General features: G+C 38.1%; 2 protein-coding genes and 1 long non-coding RNA gene across 3 annotated transcripts in view; 2 read left to right on the forward strand and 1 right to left on the reverse strand.

Moving 5' to 3' along the window:
• The window catches only part of LOC138402988 (uncharacterized), a 320,130-nt gene that overhangs the window by 177,919 nt on the left and 118,901 nt on the right, over positions 1–23,310 (reverse strand). The gene's annotated exons all lie outside the window — the stretch shown is intronic.
• Positions 644–8,457, forward strand: LOC117986157 (MPN domain-containing protein CG4751-like). Its single transcript, XM_034972999.2, has 7 exons — positions 644–1,055; positions 2,057–2,173; positions 2,644–2,878; positions 3,758–3,851; positions 4,622–4,791; positions 5,198–5,446; positions 5,869–8,457. Exons 1-7 carry the CDS (start codon positions 858–860, stop codon positions 7,494–7,496), a joined length of 2,691 nt encoding a protein of 896 aa, XP_034828890.1. The 5' UTR covers positions 644–857; the 3' UTR covers positions 7,497–8,457.
• The window catches only part of LOC117986112 (chitin synthase chs-2-like), a 30,558-nt gene continuing 14,996 nt past the window's right edge, over positions 7,749–23,310 (forward strand). Inside the window, exons 1-13 of the mRNA XM_069501208.1 lie at positions 7,749–7,884; positions 10,011–10,114; positions 11,911–12,155; positions 12,281–12,447; positions 13,327–13,660; positions 14,028–14,227; positions 14,496–14,811; positions 15,518–15,738; positions 16,497–16,588; positions 16,798–16,949; positions 18,026–18,288; positions 21,556–21,766; positions 22,819–23,019. Of these exons, the coding sequence (XP_069357309.1) occupies positions 10,017–10,114; positions 11,911–12,155; positions 12,281–12,447; positions 13,327–13,660; positions 14,028–14,227; positions 14,496–14,811; positions 15,518–15,738; positions 16,497–16,588; positions 16,798–16,949; positions 18,026–18,288; positions 21,556–21,766; positions 22,819–23,019 (2,500 nt within the window). The 5' untranslated portion in view covers positions 7,749–7,884; positions 10,011–10,016. The remainder of the gene's footprint in view (positions 7,885–10,010; positions 10,115–11,910; positions 12,156–12,280; positions 12,448–13,326; positions 13,661–14,027; positions 14,228–14,495; positions 14,812–15,517; positions 15,739–16,496; positions 16,589–16,797; positions 16,950–18,025; positions 18,289–21,555; positions 21,767–22,818; positions 23,020–23,310) is intronic.

Genomic DNA, 23,310 nt, shown 5'->3' on the forward strand with positions numbered 1-23,310 from the left:
TGGCGGTGACTGCACCTTGCCTTAGTACCTATTTATTGACATTTAGCGAATCACTAGTTTTTTTTTAAATTTATTTTACGGCCCTGGATAACAGTCCTTTAAGGCCTATCACTGTAGTCAAAACTCAAAACCACAGACCAATAACATAATATAAAAAGTAAACTACTGATGGGCGATTGTTACTAGTTCCAACAATCGAATGGTTTGATACTACTAATAATAACAATCGATAGCAGAAACAATCGACCGCTAGTTCGCAAATTCGAATTAAACCGCTAGTTTTATTCATTTACTTTGTCATACTAAATTGGGCTGTATTCTCGTACAATAAAATCGACTTTTAATTGATTCGCAAATTCGACTAAAACCGCTAGTTTCAATCATTTAATTTGTTATACAAAATTGGGCTATTTTTCTCAGAACATAAAGTTCACTTTTAGATTAAATGAGGTTATACGAATACAAAATAGTAATTATTATAGTTTGATGGTTGAATGATAAAATTTGCCACTCAAAATTGGGTACTTTTTCTTAGCAGATAGAGTTTACTTTTAGATGAGGTTATGTATATTCGAATTTGTAAACTAGTAGTAATCAAATTCGAATCGGAGGGAATGAGAGTTGAGACGGCGCAATACATTCTTATATATTTTTCTTTTTTCTTCAAATTAGAATGGTTTGGTAGGTTATTCGAATAATTTGAATGATTTCTACAATCGAATTATTCGAATAATGTCATTCACAATCGCGCATCAGTAAAGTAAACTCAAATCGTAAAATATACAATGGTACGTTGTTGTGATAAATATTGAATAAAACAACTTCAAAGAAACGAAGGTGAATTTTCTCCAATTAAAATGGAAATGCCAACATCACATTTAGCTGCTGCGTTAATGTCGGGTAACAGCACATTCAATATTACACAAACAGAATCTCAAAATATTGCAGCCGACATTGCTGCTGATGAAAAGAAGGAGAAACCAAACGAAGTCCCAAAGGGACCCCCCTACGAAGATAAAGAAGAACTTGCAAGTGGAGAAGACTTTTCAGATGAGGTATTAAAGTTTCTTTATTGTTATTAAGTACCTACACAAAATAACCGGTGAAAGCTTAGTGTTTAAGACGTAGGCCTCTTGACTATATTATTTAAGAGAATATAATATATGCTACTTACTGGAATAAACAAATAACACCACGTAGCTGAAATACTTGTTAATTCACCTGGCACCATGTGATTTACAGTTTGATTGGTGAGATTCATACAAAAATGTAAGTTTGAGAAAAATGTTTAATAGCCATTTGAGAAAAGTACACAAAAACTGTAAATTTTGTATAGTTATATAAATAAAGTTAATTCAACAATTTTTTATGAATAATAAATTTATACCTATTAAAGCCAGATAGCCTGTGCCATGTTACGAACAAAACATTGTTTTGCTAATGCGTTAGTAAACCATAATTAGCTAACGGGCCTGCGACTTTTGAGTATAGAACATTTTTGTTAGTAACATATTATATGCAGTGGAACCTCTTTAACTCGAACCCCGTTAACTTGACAAAGAAATCCTCTCTATGACAAAGAAATTAACTATCCCCTTCTGCTGAAGTTCAGAAAACCTTACCGTAACCATATTATTTAGACACTATAACTCGAAATGAATATGATTTCCCTGTGATGTACGTACATATCATGCTCTATAACTCTAACTACAAATTTAGCGGACTCTATATCTTGAAGAAGCAATATGTAAAATTTGCAGCCTCTGTAAATTGAAACTTTTTTTTAAAGAATATTAGCCACAGTCCTTGACTAACATTCCCCTTTCCCCTCCAATTAAGCGTGAAGTGTATATATTTATGCCCAAAGTTGTGATGAGTTTAGTGACAAAATATGGATCTTTTGAGGCTTGTTACTTCCGTATCAATACTTTTTTTACTGATGATAAAAATCTGTATCGTATTGGGCATATAACATCAAATAGTAATCACCCTTCTATGTTAATATGGAGAGAGCCCAGGCTTGCATACTCTTAAGTATATAATATTATATTTTTAGGAATCTGAAACCCAGCCCGGCAGTAAGTCTATGCCAGGCAGAGGTGTAACATTACAAATGCTTTTGGAAGAAAAAATGTTAGAGCCTGGCACTGCAGCAATGACTATTGAATATTTGGTAATTATTTAGACTAATATAACATTTTTATGTGAGAAAACCTGTATCATCCTCCTAGGTATATCTAATCCAAGGTTGCATGCCATTTATTTACTACATCTTTATTTCTATTTCTTAGTTATTTTCCTAATTTTTTATAAAGTTTGTTGATTACCTGTGCATTCACATATTTTTCATTTGACTAAGTTTAAATGTTATACATTGTATGCAGTGGTGTGCACAGGATCCTTAGCCAGTGTAAGCATTAGTGAGGTAATTATCTATTTACTGGTAGGTTCTAATGAAAAGTGAGCACTGAGATGTTGCAATCAGGGTAAGCAGCTCTTGTATGCCTCTATGATCTGCATAATACTGATTGTACCCATACAAACAAGAATGTCAGGGCATTCAAGTAGCTTGGCATCACTTCATATCACTTATAACAATGATAATGAAATACTTTTTGTTCATGTTTCTATTTATTATTTTAGGGCCAAAAATTTGTGGGAGACTTACAGGCTGATGGTAAAATAAAATCCCATGAAACAGAAACAATTTTTTGTTCACCATCAGCTTGGGCAATTCATTGCAAGAGGATAATTAATCCGGACAAAAGGTCTGGCTGTGGTTGGGCCTCTGTGAAGTATAAAGGGAAGAAATTGGACACCATCAAAGCCACTTATCTCCGAAAGAAACAACTGCAAAGGGAAAATATGCACACAGATGGTAATTTTCAAATCTTTTTTGAACGCGACGGCGTGGACTACACAAATTTCAAACCAAGGTTACTAACAGTCGTAGGCTGAGATCTATAGAGCGGACTTTAACTTTGCTCAGACTTAAGATTGAGTTAAAACGAGACAGATTTATGTGAGGGATATAGCTCTGTCTCTTTTTAACTCTGTCTTGAGTCTAAGTTAAGTCAGAGTGCAAGTACTTAGTCTAGTTTAGTCTTTTGTGTTTATGTTGACTTCCAGTTGCCGCAACTTTGTCCGCGTAAAATTTCTGGTTTCTTATGAGATTACAAATCCCGCTGCAAAAGACCTCACTTACCTACTCCTTCGGCCTCACCTTAAGGCACGGAACCCAGAATACCTAAATGCCGATTTTCATCTCTTAATTTCAAAAACATAAGACTTTCGTATAACCTTTCAACCCCCATTTCACCCCCTTAGGAGTGAATTTTCGCATTTTTTGGGTTCCGTACCTCAAAAGGAATAACAGAACCCTTATAGGATCACTTTGTTGTCTGTCTGTCTGTCGGTCTGTGAAGAAACCTACAGGGTACAATAATTAAAACTTTTCCTTACAAACTTTCATCCCTTTTCGTACAGGATTTTCCAAAATAACTTATACAATTTTTATTATTTAAAGCTAATAACCTAAATGTAGATTGTCACGTCTGTAAAAACATAGAACTTACGCACAACGTTTCACTTCCTTGGGAGGGGATTTTCTCAAAACCGTTTCCTAGCTGACACCTACGACCTACCTTCCAAATTTCAAGTTTGTAAGCTTTATAATAGTTCCTGAGATTTCGTGATTAGTGAGTCACTGAGTGGTATTTCGCTTTCATATACATAGATAATCTGTTTGATTTTGTAGAAGAAACAGAAATGGAAGTGGAAAGCCCCCCAGAGCCTCCACCGCAAAGAGTTGTGATGAAACATAACACTGTTCCAAACAGAATGATGCAGCAGTGAGTATTGTAGACTGCCTCTAAAATTGAAATATTTTATTTTATAATTTTTATAGTGTTTTTACCTACACTTGAAGGAAATTTCTAAATAATTTTAAATACACATCAAAAATTGCGAACCGGCAAGAATCGAACCCGCGTCTCCTGGGATCGCGCCCGACGCTCTAACCACTAAGCTACAGCCCGCTTACTGCCAGTGACGAAATTTGTGATGTGTATGCACACTCACTACTGAAGCGACTGTTTCTGCCATCTAGTAGCGACATCTTTTTACACTTATCGAAACTACTTTCAAAGGCCCATATTACAATGCAGCTCTTTGAACGAGAAATATTTTGAAATATTTATTTATAATTATTTTGAAATATTTTGTATTATAATTTTTAAATCAAATTAAATTAAACTAAATATTCCGTATACTGATTTATCTTTTCACAAAAGGAAATACATAAACAGTTTTCTGACATTTCAATAGATTTAGATCTGTAATTAATTCAAGAATATTTATGTTAAAATTATTACTTTAAAAGTGGCAAAACTCTCCTCAAAAACTTACTTCCTTTGGTTTTAAAAATATACGCGCCGAACTCAAAATTTCCCAGCCTTTTTTGGAAGTAATATTATGCCAGAGTAAAATTGATCCTAAGGTTTTTATTTTAAAGTCGTAAGTACCTACATTCTTTTTTACAGATTTTTATTTCCCAAAAGTTTGCGATTTGCGCTGCCTGTGCAGATGTACTCAATCTCAAATTACTTTTTCCAATTTTCAGTGATGCGAATTTGCTTATCGAAGCTGTATCATTCTCATCGGCTGGAAAAGTGCAACCTTTCTTGGTGTCTGTGAGCTCTAATGCTCTACTTGTTCTGGATATTCATTGTCATTTAAAAAAAGAGGAAGTGTATGGCTACCTTGCAGGAACTTGGGATCTCAATAATCATAGTAAGTTTATTTATTACGACACTAGGCTTTTGACCCTCAGCATCTCGCTTAAAATTCGTATTTTCGAAGAAAGAAGAGAAGAAAATTAAGTCTGAATTCCTTAAAGCTGGAAAATTTAATAATTAATTCTAAGCAATTGTAATTTTAATTTTTGTCATCGGTTCTACGAATTTTGCACGATTCAAACAAATTTTACAGAAGTATGGGAACAAAGAAATGTAAATTGTTTATTTCTTTCTTTAAATGGCTTTAGCAATTATATGGTTTGGAATCGGAACTTTTCAACAGTGTGAATACTCGCTCTACAATAGTCCTTTAGTGATTCTTGACAATTTATTTATCTTCAATTAGGTTCATATATTCTAAATTGGTCTGGGAGCCACTAATTTGATTCCTTTCCTTTCAGATATAATGATAACTCACACATTTCCTTGCTTGATAAGCAAAAACGACAAGAGACCTAGGGTTTTTGTTGAACTGGAAATTCAAATGGAGATCGAAAAGCTAGGTCTGACACTATTAGGATGGTATCACTCTCATCCGACAAATCCTGCAATGCCAAGTTTAAGGGATTGTGACAACCAGTTAGAATATCAAATTAAAATGAGGGGCCCTTCAGAAATATCGTACATTCCTTGTATAGGAGTGATTTGTTGTAAGTTTGTCCTCTTTTTAACCGACTTCAAAAAAGGTGTAGGTTCTCAATGTATGTTTTTTTAAAGTTCTATAATATTTTTTTAGAGTCTGTGTCAATGAGGTGCCAATGTGGAGTCACAAAACAATATGAAAAGTAGGTTGGCTAATTGGCACCGGCTCCAAAAAATATTATTATAGAACTACAATAACTCTTGTACACATAATATATTCGGTAATAAATTAAATTATTGTTACTATTTAGTGTTTGTGGCTATTGAAGTCAATTGTTAATTTTTAATTTTGTACTGAATGTAATACTGCTTTATTTCTTAAAACATTTGCGTTCAGAGTTGTGTTCAAATAGAAATACAAACGATGCAAATTAACTGATGTGGACCCGACAGTATACTTGTTGATCGTAAATACTTTCTTGTCTTGCAGCCCCCTACAATCCAGAAAGCCCAGTTTTGGAGTCTTCTCTAACATTTTTCTGGGTAATGCCGCCGCCAGAGCAGCGACCTACAGAATACCCCCGGCCCTTGTTGCTGCAATACAATATGGTCAACGATAGCCATTTATCAACACACGCCATGGACGAAATAAAGAAAAGCATCAAATATTATTTGACATACGCAGATGATGCATTTGTTAATTTTAAGGATAGTTACAAGCCAGATATAACTTATTTAGACAAGTTAAAATGTACATTAACACCCAAGTTCCCGCGCGAACAGAGCGATGGGTTGCTATGGCATTTTATTAGAGATGAGCTAGGGTGTTCTTCCGAACATGACGATAAAATGGATTTGGATGCTTTACTAGCAGTACCACAACAGATTCCTCCCTCCAAACCAAATCCAACCAATATACCAAATTTCCCCTCAGTCAGTACCCTGCAACAAATGGTCAGCAGACCGGCAGGCGTGCCGCCAATCAACGTTTCTTCCGCAATGGGCTCTGGTTCGCCACACAAATTTGAAACACCTCCGCTAAATATACCAGTATTACCTACTTCTTCGAAATCTTCAAAGTCCAGTTCATCATCTCTTCCTCCTGCGTATCCAACGGGATTGGATATGTTGACCAGTATGGCGTTAGGGCTAGGATCGGCAAATATGCCGCTACCGATGGGTACCGCTGGGTTGGAGAGCCTGGCGGCCGCCAACAGCATGCTGACGGGCTTCAGCCCTGGAATGTCGTCTAACTTAGCGGCCAGTTTGTCCAGTAGTAAACTTCCCGATCTCCCGTCTTACGCCGCTTCGCTACAGAACTTGACGAGTGGTGTTGGGAACTACGAAAAGACGTCCACCAGCACTTCCACTAGTTGCACCACTTCTGCGTCACCTATCCCGGCTAATATAGCTTCGAACCTTATGATGAGTTCAGCGGATATTGCCAATGCGTTATTCTCGGCCAGCAAGTATTCGAGCGCCGGAATCCTGGGAATACCGGATCCGATGTCGAAGTCAACATTAGCCGCGAATAATATGTTCTTGTCTCCATCCTTGCTCAAAATGCAGGAGTCGTTGTTAAAACCGTTATCGAGCAGTAGCCCGATTCCCTCAAAAGTTGGTCTCGATCAGAATATGTTGATGAAGAGTCCACACGATTTGATTAAAGGCAGTAAAGATTATCTTCCTCCTGATTTTAGCAGCATTAGTAAAGGAAAAGACAGCTCTCATGATTCCATTAAGCAGCCAGACGTCAGCGTAACAAAGGGCGAATCGTCGAAGTCGATTATATCGGAGTCTCAAGCAGTAGATTATCCACAGATAAGTGCTTCACCTCGCTTGGGAGGGGATCCATTTTTGAATCAAATGTTAGAATTGACTAAAAAAACTACTCTTCCAGATTATGCCTCAGATTACAGCCAATCTCGTAAGATCATAGACGAGGAAATGCAGAAAATACCTACCACGTCGCTTTCCTATTCGAGCGCAGCTAGCATTGCTGACACAATAGCGCAAGTAGCGATGGGTAATTTTGGCAAGATAGACGATGCCGTAGACTACAGTAAAAGTCAAGATTACACTACATCTAAAAGCTTGAATAGTGAAAGTGATAACTAAAACTTGGGATGTTTAACCAATGTTTCCTGAACATTTTGCTAAAAATATTTGCTATGTATCTTTATTAGATCGCATAAATAAATAGGGTTAAGTATGGAATATAAAATTTGAAAGATAACAGATCCTTCCAAAAAATCACGGTCGTTGATGATCCGCAATTATCGATAAATGCTGATAATAATTTAATCAGTGATAATAAAATTATTATGACGTATGCGCGATATGCCAATGTATGAATATATTAGTCGTTTACCGCCGCCGTTGTAGAGTGAAATACAAGTTTATGTTGCTTTTGCGTCGTATTTGAAGGAATAAATTGTGCGAAAAGTGTTTGAAAACAAATATCTGATGTGGCTTTTGTAGCATATGAAATATTTATTCCTTGAAGGTAATGTTTTATGATTTCTATATCTATCTAAATGCCTAAGTATTTATTAATCTATATTAGTGTAGGTTTTGGTAGTAGTTTTGTCTATCTAATATTTCTATTTTCTAGTTATAAATGTAATCACTTCGGTCATTGCTGCTAGATGAAAATGTATTTTCGCAAACTGAAACATAGGGATACAAAACAGTATTATTAACGGTGCACATATTTTGAATAATATTGTCTGGATATCTTTTAAATATTAAAATCTATTTCTGACCGTTATTGGCGTGAAACCTACCATTATTATGAACGTTATAAATTCAAATACACAAGAAATATAAGATTTTCAACATAAAAATGATTACATACTGAATGACGAAATGTACTTAAATATCCTGAAATTGTATTAAATTTTTTAGAGCGAACTGCCCGCCTAGATCCGATAGTTAGATTCGGTAAAATTGTATTTTTTTTAGATAAAATTGCACTAAGATATATTGATAAGACTGCACTTTATAGCATTTCCTAGGGCTCCTTTAAGATTAGTGTGTATTTTTTAAAACTCAATGGAATAAACATTTCAAAAACATTTACTTAGAGTATTATTTTGATAAAGAATATTTTTCTGCTGGCCAGAAATTCGAAAGGTCGTAGGTTTTTTCAAACACCACCCGTTGCAGGCTGCAGTATTATGGTGCCTACTTATAGTCACTTATTGTTTGTCGGTAGCTTCATGCACGTCTGGGGTACTTATTCATAGGCCTCTGTCTCCTGGGCTGGGCGCCGCCGCAGCGTCGCGTATAGAGGCCTATTAACAAAGACCCCAGACGGGCTCGAAACTAGTCTGGCATACTCCGACAAGCAAGTGAGTTAAGCCATCATACATATAGCTATAACACGTGACAGGACGAGATGGAAATCGGCACTAACCCGGTGTGGACGAGTGCGGGTGTGCGGGGCGTCGTCCCCCGCCTCATACCCGATTGCCATAATCCTTTAGTTTTAGTATATGTAAAACCTGAAAGTATGTAGTTTGTTCAGAATCAGTAACAGAATCGAAACTAGTCGGGCTAACGTTGACGAAATACGTGAGTAAAGCCGTTTTGTCATACATATACAGGAAGTTTTTTTTGGTTTTGCACATTTTTTTGTTGTATAGAAACGAAATTTAATTAACACGTATTTTTTTATTTTACTTAAGAATACCAAAGTTATCGTTTACCAAAGATATCCACGAACAGATGATTAGGGTCACTCTACAAACGTTATCTTCAGCTGTTGATTAAAATACACGCACACACATCCGATGACGCGCGCGGCGGCCATTAACCTCTGCGCGCTTTAATATCGTCTAAGATGCGAACTTGCAGTGGCGTGCAGGTCATAGAGGCATTAATGCACTGCTTACCCCAGTTGTAATAGCTCAATGCATATTTTTTATTATGACCTGCCAGTAAACAGGTTCCTACCTAACTAATGCCTACCCTGGCTTCAAACCCTATGCGCGCCACTGCGAACTTGGTACTTTTTTTTAAGGGAAAATGTCAGAGTCAGCTAGCGTGCTTATATCGTGCTTTGTTTACGAATAGTATGACCATGATTTGCTTATTTTAAGGTAAAATAAATATTTCTAAAAGGTACAAAATTATGAATAGAAATGTGTTCTATTAACGATACAGAACCACCAAAAAAAATTGTGCAAAACCAAAAAAATCTTCCTGTGTAATGGAAATCACTCACGATAGTTTAAACGCTAAAATAAAGTAACAGAATCGATTGCAATCATTTTTACTACGAGTTATATTTTGACCAAAAATACTATAAAATCCTGCAAGTTTGAACACCTAGTTGACTGACCGCATGCACCAGTTTATTCGAGTCGCGCAAGCGGGAGCGCGCACGATCGACGCCAGCCGTCCCGTTCGCTCACAGCCGCTCGCTTGGGGTGACCATATTTTTCGAGGACTACGACTTAACACAGCAAGCTTATAACTTCGTAAATTTTTATTAAATATTGTTGAAATTTTGTATATATGCCTATTCTTTATGTAAAAGTATTCGACCCGTGTTTCGGTTTTTGCGTTAACTAAAACTAACGTATATTTAAAACGATTACTTTATGTAAATGTTTTTTTATACTCAAGTAGGTGATGGCTAAACCAAATCCTGGATTCAAGGGACTCGACGACGACAGCGACCAATCTGACGCAGAATTTCAACCTCTCTATGATGACACTGATGAGTTAGAGTATGTAACAATTATTTTTATCTTTAATAAAAAAAATATCCCGTATCCCGAAGAATCCCTATAATCCCTAATTTTTTTCGGGATTAAAACTACTCTATATGTTAACCCGGACTATCAGCTACCACTATACCAAATTTCATTAAATTCCGTTCAGTAGGTAGTTTTCGCGTGATGCGAGCACAGACAGACAGACAAAAAAAAATTGTTTTGTTTTCTATATCAAATTTTCAAAATATATTTAACTAGCTTATGCCCGCGACTTCGTCCGCGTGGACTACTCAAATTTCGAACCCCTATTTTACCCCCTTAGGGGTTGAATTTTGAAAAATCCTTTCTTAGCGGATGTCTACGTCATATTAGCTATCTGCATGTCAAATTTCAGCCCGATCCGTCAAGTAGTTTGAGCTATGCGTTGATAGATCAGTCAGTCAGTCACCTTTTTCTTTTATATATTTAGATGTACAGAAATTGTCCAGTTACAGTTTTATCGTAAGTAGTACCTATTATAGATGTCACAATTATTAAGGAGCTGGTGAACAAACGGTGTCCTACCTAGTTACAGCTCTAATCAAAATACTTTTTTCTTTGATCCGTACGTTTTTGAACCAATGAATACAAAACTGAACTCAACTTCAACTTCAAGCAACTCGGTCTAAAACTGTGCAAATACTGTGTCCAAATTTCGAGATTTTGATCGCTGAATACAATCTGGCCTCATTTCCAATCATAATATGGCCTAAAACTATGCTAAAATTCACTCTAAATTTCGTGATCAAAACAGTATAATTACAATAGAGTTTCAACAGCTTTTTTTATTTTTTGCTTCTGCTGTTCCTACTTAAAGTTTTATTTTATGAAATCACTTGTTTTGTTCGCCAGTTCCTTAATGATTAATTAATCACTTTAATTAAACTAATTTTAAGCCGCGATACTAAAACGATCAACTTAGGAACCTATCAATTGGGCGTGTTGCACATTAGTCACATAAATATGCTTAGGTATAGTTATGAATACACAATGCAACTTTCAGACTTGCAGTCATCGGCAATGCTTAAAGATACACTTGATTTTACGATTAGATATGGGTACTTAACCAAGTGATAAAAACGGTTTCACAATGTTTGAAATCTGATTAATATTTCTTGGAATATGCCTTCAAGTTCCTTGGAGGTATTTCCGTTCCGTTCTTATTTCTGTTGTGTTTCTATTATAATAATACAAACTATTTCTAACTGCTAATTTATTCTTTATCTTTTGATTCTTATCTTACCGATGCGTACGTAGGGTACTCAACTATACGAAGTGGGTTCTCTTCACTACACACTTGTCCCTTAGTTTGTTATACCTGCGTTGATTAAATTCCTATATGTGCATGTCTAAAATCGTATAGATATGTATCTACTTAAAGCTCAACGGCCAAGCGGCATGCAGTTCGAAATTTTGACGGCTAAAACCAGTCTACCCCCGGCCCACACGCATTGTCCACACTCCCCTTTCCCCCCTTGCGCTCTATTGATGTACCTGCTCATTGCACCGTATCATTCACATCGAGTTTTAATTTTTATTATTATTTTTGTATGTTATATCCGCTATTTTGAATTTAACGTGACGTCATACAGTCTATGACACTCGAAATGCCAAGGCGAAGCTGGACATCTCGTTCATCAAAATCGAATAAGTAGTTTTGCAATAAGGGAACTGATGAACACATTAACTATGTGCCTTCCGATAGTCGGGTAAAAAGTCTTGTTTCTGATTTACCAATTACCTAACACATACGTCATCTTACTCCCCAGTCAAAGAACAGCTCAGGAAACAAAAGGATGGAATCTTTTCCGCGAGATCCCGGTGAAGAAGGAGAGTGGGTCTATGGTGACGTACTCTTGGGTGGACATTGGGGTCAAATTTTTAAAATTTTTGGCCTATATTCTCACATTCATCACGGTATTGGGATCTGCTGTAATTTCTAAGGGGACATTGCTATTTATCACTTCTCAGTTAAAGAAAGGGCGGCACATAAGCCATTGCAATAAAGCATTAGGTAAGTTATAAATATACAATATATTTTAAACCTACATTCATTTTATACTACTTAGGTAAGTGATTTCACTTATTGTTTGTTTTACAACTAACATAATGTATTTCTATTTCTATTTTTGTTACTAGCATTAGATCAGCAGTTTATAACAGTGCATACCTTAGAAGAGCGGATTACATGGCTCTGGGCTGCGTTTATAGTATTCTCATTTCCAGAGGTGGGCTTGTTTCTCAGAAGTGTAAGAATATGCTTTTTTAAAACTGCCAGGAGACCTGAAATAGGACATTTTCTAGTGGTAAGGCCATTTGTTGAATAAATATGCAAAGTCTGATCATCATTAATGCGTGTTTATCAATGAATAATTTCAAATCTGTGCTCTTACTGATATAGCTTTTTGTTACAATCTTTTATTTAACTTGCCGTATTAGACATTATGGAGCCGGGAGGTGGACATAGGAGCTCCTCAACTTTTCAACAAAACTCCGCTCGTGTTTGGGCTTGTTGGATTTGTCTTGGCAAATGCAATAGAGCTAAAATAGTCCTAGGTCTTACGATGGAACCGAGAGGTACCCATCATAACCCCGACGTTTGGGCTCGTTGGATTTGTCTTGACATACTTATATATTTTTTTAAAATAAGAATAGCGAGTAAACGAGTAGGTGGGTCACCTGATGTTAAGTGATTACCGTCGCCCATGAACATCTGCAGCACCAGAGGAACCGTCTCTATGCGTTGCCGGTCTTTCGGGAATTTGATGTCTGCCCCTTGAATAAGCCCATGTTGTAATCTAATGGCATAAAAGCTTGTTTTGAGAAGGTTTTTTAATTGACTTTTTTATTTGAGCCAAACTAAGCTTCTTCTTTTCTATAAAAAAAATTATTTTCCCCTTGCACATCTTCCTTCTATAGTACGCGACGGGTTGAGATGGCAACCGGGGAAGGAGTGCCTCACACACCAGCACAGGCCCCGCGCTAACCCGGTGCGGGCGAGCGCGGGTGACATGCGGGTGTGCGAGGCGTCCCCGCGCCTCATACCTCGAGTGCCATCTCGACCTGTTGCGGACTATATCTTTACCTCAACTTTTTGAATAAAGTTGACATGCCATTGATGCTATACTATGCATAGCATATGACGTAGGTTCTTTCCCCTTCTCTTAAATTTTTTAAAATTTTAGGCTTTCGCAGTCGACACATTGCAGACAATCGGACTGGCAATGCTTGTGCTCATAATATTACCCGAACTGGACGTCGTTAAAGGAGCTATGTTAATGAACGCAGTTTGCGTAGTACCTGGTATACTCAACGCGTTCGCGAGAAACAGTAGCGAGCCTCGGTATCCTATAATGTTGATACTGGATGTATTGGCAATCTCCGCTCAAGTCACAGCCTTTGTGGTTTGGCCTCTTCTTGATGGGAGCCCGGCTTTGTGGTGCATACCATTTGCATGTCTTTTGATTTCGCTTGGCTGGTGGGAGAACTTTGCAGGATCCATTAGTAGACATACTTCATGTACGTAAAAATATACAATGGGGATCCACACTGCCAATTTTATCCCGACAGGTGGCGCATAAGCGAGCCGGCCTTAGAGGAGTATTATCATCTGTGGAACGCGAAACCCTGTCAAACGCCATAATTTTTATTGTACGAGCTTCCAGGTATCATCCATCGTTAAATAATTCACGAAATAATCGTATTGTATCGATATTAACAATTCTTAGCAGAGCTAGCAAACAAACAAAACAAACAATGCTGATTTTTATTTGACATTCGCCGGATCTCTTGTGGCGCACTCTGATCAGTTTAGCCTGTGGATCCCCATTAGATAAAAATAATTAATCATCAAAGTGCTTTTCTCCTCGAAGTTTTTTTTTCTTAGATTCTATGATATATCTCTGTGAGATACGAGACGGTATCAAGAGGTCTCGTTATTACACTCAGAGGATATTAACGATTTGGAAAATAGCTGTATTCATGATCTGCATTTTGATTTCATTAAAAATTCAAGACGATGACCCTTTAACGTTCTTTACTCGTGCGAACGAAGCTTTTGGCGACCGTCTGTACACAGTGCATGAAGTAAGGAATATTTATGTTTTTAACATATTCTGTTATAAATTTACTTGTGTTCTTAAAATAAGGCGTCAGCACGTTGCTGTTGTGATGATTATGCAGTCTGTTACGCCATTTAACTGTTGTCGTGTCGCACTGGCGCGCTGAGGCCTTAAGATGCGCTCTAATTGGTCTATCTTCGCGCGAGATTGCGTTGCGGCAGACCATAATCACACAAATGTGTTTACGCGTTCATGCGTATTACACATTCACACCTTTGATAAATATGTTCCAGATACAAGTTATACTTCAAGATCTGTACCATGGAGCCTTAGACTATGCGCTTACAGGCGGTAGTTTTAAACTAAACGTGACCTGGTCTTCTGCATTGTGGGTATCGCTCATTCAAATCGTAATGGCCTACGTATGTTACCAGTCCGGAAAGTTTGCTTGCAAGATTCTCATACAAAAGTTTAGCTTTACATTTGCATTGAGCCTCGTAGGACCAGTGACAGTGAATTTCCTCATTTACTTTTGTGGAAGAAGGAATGCAGACCCGTGCGCTTTTCGGGACACTATACCTGACTATTTGTTCTTCGACATACCTCCAGGTCAGTCGGTACTATGTACTACTTTGTAGTTTTGAAAGGTTTTGCAGACCTTAAAAATATGGGCTATATATGATGAAGTTTTCTTTCTGTGGATTAACGTGTTGTAGACGCAACTTCTGTGTCATGTCCTGAAACCCAAAGGTTAACCTTAAGGTTGACCTCCCTTATTAATCAGTTGAACTGATTAATATATCCCGGTATATATCTCCGATGAACTGAATCAGTTAAAGTTATGCTGAACTCGATAAAGATTTACCACCTTCTATACTTACTCATTATCATCATCAACCGACAGAGGTCCACTGCTGGACATAGGTCTCTGTAAGGAATTCCACACGCCTTCTGAATCCAGCCGCTCTCTGCGTCTCTTTTGATGTCGTCTTCCACCAGCACCTAGAGGGAGCCGAGGACATTCCGGTGTAAGGTCGCCATTCTAGCCTATTGGGACTCGAAAGTCTATCGGTTTTTCGAACTACGAGTTTGTATCCCATCCATTGCTACTTCAGCTTCGCAACCCGGTTCGGTTACTCTGGCTCTGGTTTTCCTACGGATCTCCTCGCCTCTAATTTAATCACGAACAGAAACTTCAAGCATATCTCTCTTCATCGCCCGCTGGGTAAATGCGCTTTCTTATGAAGCACATTAGGCATAACATATCTACTGGTTGGATTATATTATCTCGTAACTTGTGTCATTTGCATTGCAGTGTATTTCCTCAAGGTGTACATCGCACAGGAGATGGTGTGGGTGTGGCTGCTGTGGCTGGTGTCGCAGGCGTGGGTCGCGCTACACGCGTGGCGGCCGCGCTGCGAGCGCGTGGCTGCCACCGATAAACTGTTCCCCAGGCCCTGGTACTGCGGCCCGCTGGTAGACCAGTCGCTGTTGCTCCATAGGGCTAAAAACGATGACAACGAGTTGCAGGTCGAGGTAAGGATTTTTACCAAAATTGGGTATAACTATTGCCAGTCGCTCTATAGGACTAAAGACGATGATGACGACTAAATGAGTTGTAGATCGAGGTTTTCAAATGAAAATTACCAGTGGCTTTTATTTTATAGGCCTAAGACGAGATGATACTGAGGTAAATAAAATTAATGCTGGTCCCACTTTATAGCCTAATCGAACCAGAAATTTTCATATTTACATTGCTTGCAACTCATCTCGAGTCTTGAACCGAAGTAATAAAATGATGGGATTTTTTTTGTATAGCGGTAGTTTATGGGTCTAGAATTCATTGTTAAATAAAATAATTTAAAAACAATCGTGATTTTATTTATTTTTACCATGAATGTCACGCTGTACGGAAGGTGATTAATGACGTCACAATCCATAAACGACATATTTTTAATTTTTTAACATAAAATAGAGTAATTTCGGCGGGAAAATATTTTTAATGTTAAAAAAATGACAAATATTATTCGTTTACGCCTTGTGACGTCATTAATAATTAATTATTTTAAAAATAAATAAAAATCAAGATTTTTAAAATAAATGATATAAATGTAATGAATTCTAGCCCTATAAACTACTGCTATACAAAAAATCACGTCATTTTATTACTATGTATAGTCCAAGACCCTATTGTGCGACCAACTTTAGTAACGTTTAATTGAAAAATAAACAATAATCTAATGAAAATACTCTAATAAAATTCAGTAGGTACGTAACATTTTCTTTCCATACAGGATTCCAAGGACTTCGAGGATGCAGACAAAATATCGAATGCTAGTTCGATTAAAATAGTGAAAGATATTAAACCTTCCGATTCTATCACCAGGTAAAGACCATACTAGTATTACGTATACATATTATTTGTAAAACACTTCCGTGTCTAAAATACTAATGACTACTTAGTCCAAACTAACTGCATAAGGTAGAGAAAGCTACCTATTAACATTACTACTAACTATTTATTCCCCAAGTTTTTTAAATATTTGCCACGACTTTTCGCCAAGATGTTAAAGCCGTAGTATTTTACCGATTCAGAATTTATGTCTGCGCAACGATGTGGCATGAAACAAAAGAAGAAACAATGGAGTTCTTGAAATCTATCGTCCGATTGGACGAAGATCAAAGCGCGCGACGGGTTGCTCAGAAATATTTGGGTATTATTGATCCAGATTATTATGAACTTGAAGGTAAGTTCAACATTTATTTTATCTCTCTCTGTTACGTGATCCCATACAAATGACAGACAAAAACTCAGTGGCTGTTAACCATTTTGAGTGACCAACCAATCACAAATAAACCTACTGTAAACGGTATACTCGTTGCACTATTGTCGTACCTACTCCTAGCACAAGCCTGACGCTTAGGTGGAGAGGAAAAGGGAATATTAATCATTTAACATGGCTAATATTCTTTTATAAAGAAAAACCTTATTTGCGTATTTTATTTTATACGCAATAAATATTCTGTATTAGGTAAATACGTCGCTGTCCGTGACTTCACTTGTTAAGGCTTCACTGAAAACCAACGCTGCGGCTTGCTGCATCATGATGCTGAGTGGGAACCTTATAATATTTTGTCACACGTGACACTTCATTTAGTACTAGATGATGCCCGCGACTTCGTCCGCGTGGATTTAAGGTTTTAAAAATCCTGTGGGAACTCTTCAATTTTCCGGGATAAAAAGTAGCCTATGTCCTTCCCCAGGATGTAATCTATCTCTGTACCAAACTTCGTCTAAATCGATTGAACTGTTGAGCCGTGAAAAGCTAGCAGACAGACAGATAGACACACTTTCGCATTTATAATGTTAGTATGGATATCTTTTTTTTTACTTATCAGTATAATTATGTAAGTAGATTGATTTAATTAGTTAGGTTTATTGTAGTGTAGTGATCAAATAAAAAGTTTTCTCTCTTTCTTTCTTTCTTTTCTTCTATGTTTTCCGTATTCTATTAGAGAACATACCTATGTTCTCAAAAAACATTCGAAATTCAATTCGAGAACATAGGGTCGTTTGTGATTGGTTAGTCATGGGTTAGTCACTCAAAATGGTTAACGCCCCTGAGTTTTTGCCTTAGTCATTTTTATGGGATTATGTAGCAGAGAGAGCCCTATACCTACTAACTTCTCTCCGTGAATAGAGTATAGGTATTACGCCCTGGCTTGACCGGAAGTTACCGAAATAGACGTTTCCTTTCAAAGATAACTATAACACAATATTTTAGGCTTTATTGGTTTCTTCAACATACTTTGGAAATTTCAGCTCACATTTTCATGGACGACGCTTTCGAAGTATCTGATCATAGCTCAGAAGATTCGCAAGTGAATCGGTTCGTCAAATGTCTAGTGGATTCAGTAGACGAAGCTGCTTCAGAGGTTCACCTGACCAATGTCAGACTTCGGCCACCGAAGAAATATCCAACACCTTATGGCGGAAAATTGGTTTGGATTCTACCGGGCAAGAATAAATTGATCTGCCATTTGAAGGACAAATCGAAGATTAGACACAGGAAGCGATGGTCACAGGTAAGGATAATAATGAGGAGATTATAATACTCTTCATATTATACTACTAAAGTTGTACCGCGACTTCCTGGACCGCGTGATATAAATTATACCCAATAGCGCTTGGGGATAATGTATTGTATCGGATCATTAGTTCCGGAAATTACATCCCTACATCCAAACTTACCTCTTTATAATAACACTAGAAGATGCCCGCGACTTCGTCCGCGTGGATATAGGTTTTTAAAAATCCTGTGGGAACTCTTTAATTTTCCGGGATAAAAAGTAGCCTATGTCCTTTCTCGGGTTGTAAGCTATCTATGTGCCAAATTTCGTCAAAATCGGTTGAACGGTTGAGCCGTGAAAAGCTAGCAGATAGATAGACAGACAGACACACTTTCGCATTCATAATATTAGTATGGATTATAGTTTAAATAACAAGATGATGCCCGCGACTTTGTACTTCGCGTGGACCAAAGTCGTGTAAGTGGTCGCAGCCCACTTACACGACACGGTCGTAGCCGATTTCCTGCAACACAGCTTCTGCACAATACCACCTGTAGATACAGCTAGCAGACAACTCGCTGTCCCCGGGCTTACAGCTAGCAGGCTACTCGCTGTCCCTGCGCCTACAGCTAGCAGGCTACTCGCTGTCCCTGCGCCTACAGCTAGCAGGCTACTCGCTGTCCCTGCGCCTACAGCTAGCAGGCTACTCGCTGTCCCTATGCCTACAGCTAGCAGGCTACTCGCTGTCCCTGCGCCTACAGCTAGCAGGCTACTCGCTGTCCCTATGCCTACAGCTAGCAGGCTACTCGCTGTCCCTGCGCCTACAGCTAGCAGGCTACTCGCTGTCCCTATGCCTACAGCTAGCAGGCTACTCGCTGTCCCTGCGCCTACAGCTAGCAGGCTACTCGCTATCCCTATGCCTACAGCTAGCAGGCTACTCGCTGTCCCTGCGCCTACAGCTAGCAGGCTACTCGCTGTCCCTATGCCTACAGCTAGCAGGCTACTCACTGTCCCTGCGCCTACAGCTAGCAGGCTACTCGCTGTCCCTATGCCTACAGCTAGCAGGCTACTCGCTGTCCCTGCGCCTACAGCTAGCAGGCTACTCGCTGTCCCTATGCCTACAGCTAGCAGGCTACTCGCTGTCCCTGCGCCTACAGCTAGCAGGCTACTCGCTGTCCCTATGCCTACAGCTAGCAGGCTACTCGCTGTCCCTGCGCCTACAGCTAGCAGGCTACTCGCTGTCCCTACGCCTACAGCTCTCACCTACCGCAGCATATTTTGCGTCACTGGAATCGTAGAGAAAATTGTATCTTCGCACTTCTTTAATTAACTTTTCTTTATTCATAGTGAATATCGATTACGTACCTTATAATCGAGAGCACTGTGCAACAAATCGAGTATGTAAGTTGATCGGTAGATTGTTTGAGAATGTAGCCCTCTTTAGGTTTTAAAAATAAAAAAAAAAAAAAAAAAAAAGATTCCGACGAATTGAGAACCTCCTCCTTTTTTTGAAGTCGGTTAAAAACACCTCTGGGCACTCTTTCATTTTCAAGTAGGTATATGAGTTAGTTTGAATTGTAAAATAATTTCTATGATCACCTAAGTATTTGTAATATGCTAAAACTAATTGACTTATTAAGGAATTCCTAAATGCACGTAGATAGCTCTACTCCATTTCCCGTTATTAAGTGTACCTTATCTCCAATAGTTCAAATCATTACAGTTAAATATACATAGTGTATGTTATTGTTTACTGATAAGCAATCAAACGTCCAGTTATCTATGCCACTTAATACAACGCCTTCACCTTAATGACATTATTTTTTAAGCCAGCATGATCTTGGCCTGATTCGATGTAATTCGTTAAATCTAAGCTGCTGATATAATTGATCTTTAGTTGGGCGATATATGTATAAAGAACTAGATGACGACTTCGTCCGCGTGAATTTAGATTTTTTTAAATCCCGTGGGAACTCTTTAATTTCATCAAAATCGGTTGAACGGTTGGGGCGTGAAAAGCTAGCAGACAGACAGACAGACACACACTTTCGCATTTATAATATTAGAATGGATAATCATCATTTCCATTTAAAATTCGTATGATAAAAGTAGATATACTTACCTTAATAAAAATAAAATGTAGAAATAGCGACATTTTAGAAATAACAGGCGGCTAAACCAATTATTGACTGAATTATGTAGCACCATGTGTAAACAAATTATTTTTATAGAACTCATAATGCCCGCGACGTTATCCGCAAAGATTTAGATTTTTCGGATAAAAAGTAGCCTATGTTATCTCTGGGATGCAAGCCATCTCTGTACCTTTCGTCAAAATCGGTTAATAACATTATGGAGAATCCTGAGGCATGCAGGTTTCCTCACAATGTTTTCCTTCACGGTTAATGCAAGTGATATCTTTAAAACGCACATGACTCCGAAACGTCAAAGGGTGCATGCTCGGGACCCCAGACTACGGACCCGCCGAATAAGACGCATACGTTTTATAAACTAGGCTATCACCGCTTAATAAGCACTAATATTAGCTTATTTTGGTCCCATCCATGTTGATAACTATTTTTTCGTTACCAGCTACCCTTGATTAGTAACCAGTAACAAAGATACATTAATTTTATTCCGTTATGAAACTGGATAAAATAATCATGATTAATAACCAGGTACCTGATTATTGATCTTCTTGAGTCTTGATTAATAACCGAAATAAAAAACCGGCCAAGTGCGAGTCAGGCTCGCGCAATGAGGGTTCCGTACTACAGTCGTATTTTTTCGACATTTTGCACGATAATTCAAAAACTATGATGCATAAAAATAAATAAAAATCTGTTTTAGAATGTACAGGTGAAGACCTTTCATATGATACCCCACTTGATATAGTCACTCACTTAGAAAGTTGAAAATACTAATTATTAGTTCATGACCACAATTTAATTGTTTTTGTGTGATCTAACCCTAAATTCGCGGTTTTCAGATTTTTCCCCAAATGTCAGCTATAAGATCTACCTACCTGCCAAATTTCATGATTCTAGGTCAACGGGAAGTACCCTGTAGGTTTCTTGACAGACAGACGGACAGACAGACAGACAGACAACAAAGTGATCCTATAAGGGTTCCGTTTTTACTTATTAGGTACGGAACCCTAAAAATGAAGTATTAATCTTATTTCATGGCTGGTTACAAAAAAAAAGAGTTAACAACGTGGATGGAACCTTTATTTTCAACCCAAAGACAAAAGTTACAGACACTACCCACAATTGATTTCAGGTAATGTATATGTACTATTTCCTCGGCCACCGTCTGATGAACCTGCCTATGTCGGTGGACCGCAAGGAGGTCATAGCAGAGAACACTTATCTACTTGCTCTTGACGGGGACATTGACTTCAAGCCTATAGCTGTTACTTTACTGATTGACCTTATGAAAAAGGACAAAAATTTAGGGGCTGCATGCGGGCGTATTCATCCAGTTGGTTCAGGTAAGAGAACGGTTAATTTTCTAAAGACGCACACATTTACTGTGAATTTCGATGTGATGTTTTGCAATGCAAGCGTAAATCGGAAGATTGACCGCACCGCACGCCACTGTAAGCAATTTCACCCTCACCACTTGGGTGCCTGGTGCACTTCGACCGCCCGTTGTGCCAGATCCTTTTTTCCACGCAAATGCAAACTGGAACCATCTTCCTTCGACTGTGTCCCCACTAGATTAGGTACAACATGGGTTTATTCAAAGGGTGGACCAACAAATTCCTGAAAGGCCGGCAACTCATTGGTGGTTCCTCTGGTGCTGCAAATGTTCATGGGCGGTGGTAATCACTTAACATCAGGTGACCCGCCTGCTCGTTTGCTCGCTATTTAAAAAAAAAAGACTGGCTAATCAGAGCGCGCCTGTAGCGTCGGCGTACTAGAGTGCTACGACAAATTAGTTTACACGTCTTCATATAAAATGTATGTTTTCGATCGATTTCGTGTCACGACGCACTACAATACAGTAATGTGTCCGTGCGTTAAACCATTTTTTTGAATTCAAGATATTTAATGATATCAGTAATAATAGAATTACTGGAAATGTTTTATTACTCTATCATAAAAAAAATACTAAATAATGACTATAAAAAATATCTCAAGTTACATCGGGTGGAATAATCTGACTAATAAATTAGAGCCTATGACTAACAATATAAAAATCATAACAATAAACATTTGACCAGTTTAAAATACTGTAACGTTGAGAGCTTCCAATTTAGATTTGTATGGCATTAAATCGCTAGAATTTTTTCGCAACTTCGTCCGCGTGGACTACACGAATCTCAAACCCCCATTTTACCCCCCCTAGGGGTTGAATTTTCAAAAATCCATTCTTAGTCACGTCATAATAGCTATCTGCATGCAAAATCTCAGCCCTATCCGTCCAGTAGTTTGAGCTGTGCGTTGATAGATCAGTCAGTCACACACCTTTTTCTTTTATATGTATAGATTTGGCATTCTATGGCTGTAAGTTGTAACTAAATAAAATGGATTGTTTCAGGATTTATGGCGTGGTACCAAATGTTTGAATACGCAATAGGCCATTGGCTGCAAAAGGCGACCGAACACATGATTGGCTGCGTTCTCTGCAGTCCCGGATGCTTCTCACTGTTTAGAGGAAAAGCTCTGATGGACGACAACGTTATGAAAAAATATACCTTAACTTCCAGTGAGGCGAGACATTATGTGCAATACGATCAAGGTCTCACTATTTATGTTGCAATAGATTTTTAAGATTCCATACCTCCAAAAAAAGAACCCTTATAGGGTACACTTCGTTGTCTGTTTGTCAATGCCATTTTTCTCAGGAACGCGTGAATTACTATTTTGAAATTAAGTGGAATACTTATGTCTAAAATTCCTTGGAGCTGTAAAAAAACAAATATCTACAGGTCCCGGCAGTAAATATTGCACATCGAGCTTTAGAAAGAGATTTCTGTTTCGTAGAGCGTCTTCTCTGTCACGCATACCTATGTGACGTTTCTTCGGTTTC

The sequence above is a fragment of the Maniola hyperantus genome, chromosome 1 (assembly GCF_902806685.2).
Source record: "Maniola hyperantus chromosome 1, iAphHyp1.2, whole genome shotgun sequence".
Lineage (NCBI taxonomy): Eukaryota > Metazoa > Arthropoda > Insecta > Lepidoptera > Nymphalidae > Maniola > Maniola hyperantus.

Bases quoted from the DNA above. Each gene is read 5' to 3' on its own strand.
- LOC117986157 (XM_034972999.2), top strand. From the start codon at position 858: ATGGAAATGCCAACATCACATTTAGCTGCTGCGTTAATGTCGGGTAAC. The intron at 2,174-2,643 runs GTAATTATTTAG...TTATTATTTTAG, and splicing joins CAATGACTATTGAATATTTG to GGCCAAAAATTTGTGGGAGA. The intron at 5,447-5,868 runs GTAAGTTTGTCC...CTTGTCTTGCAG, and splicing joins TTGTATAGGAGTGATTTGTT to CCCCCTACAATCCAGAAAGC.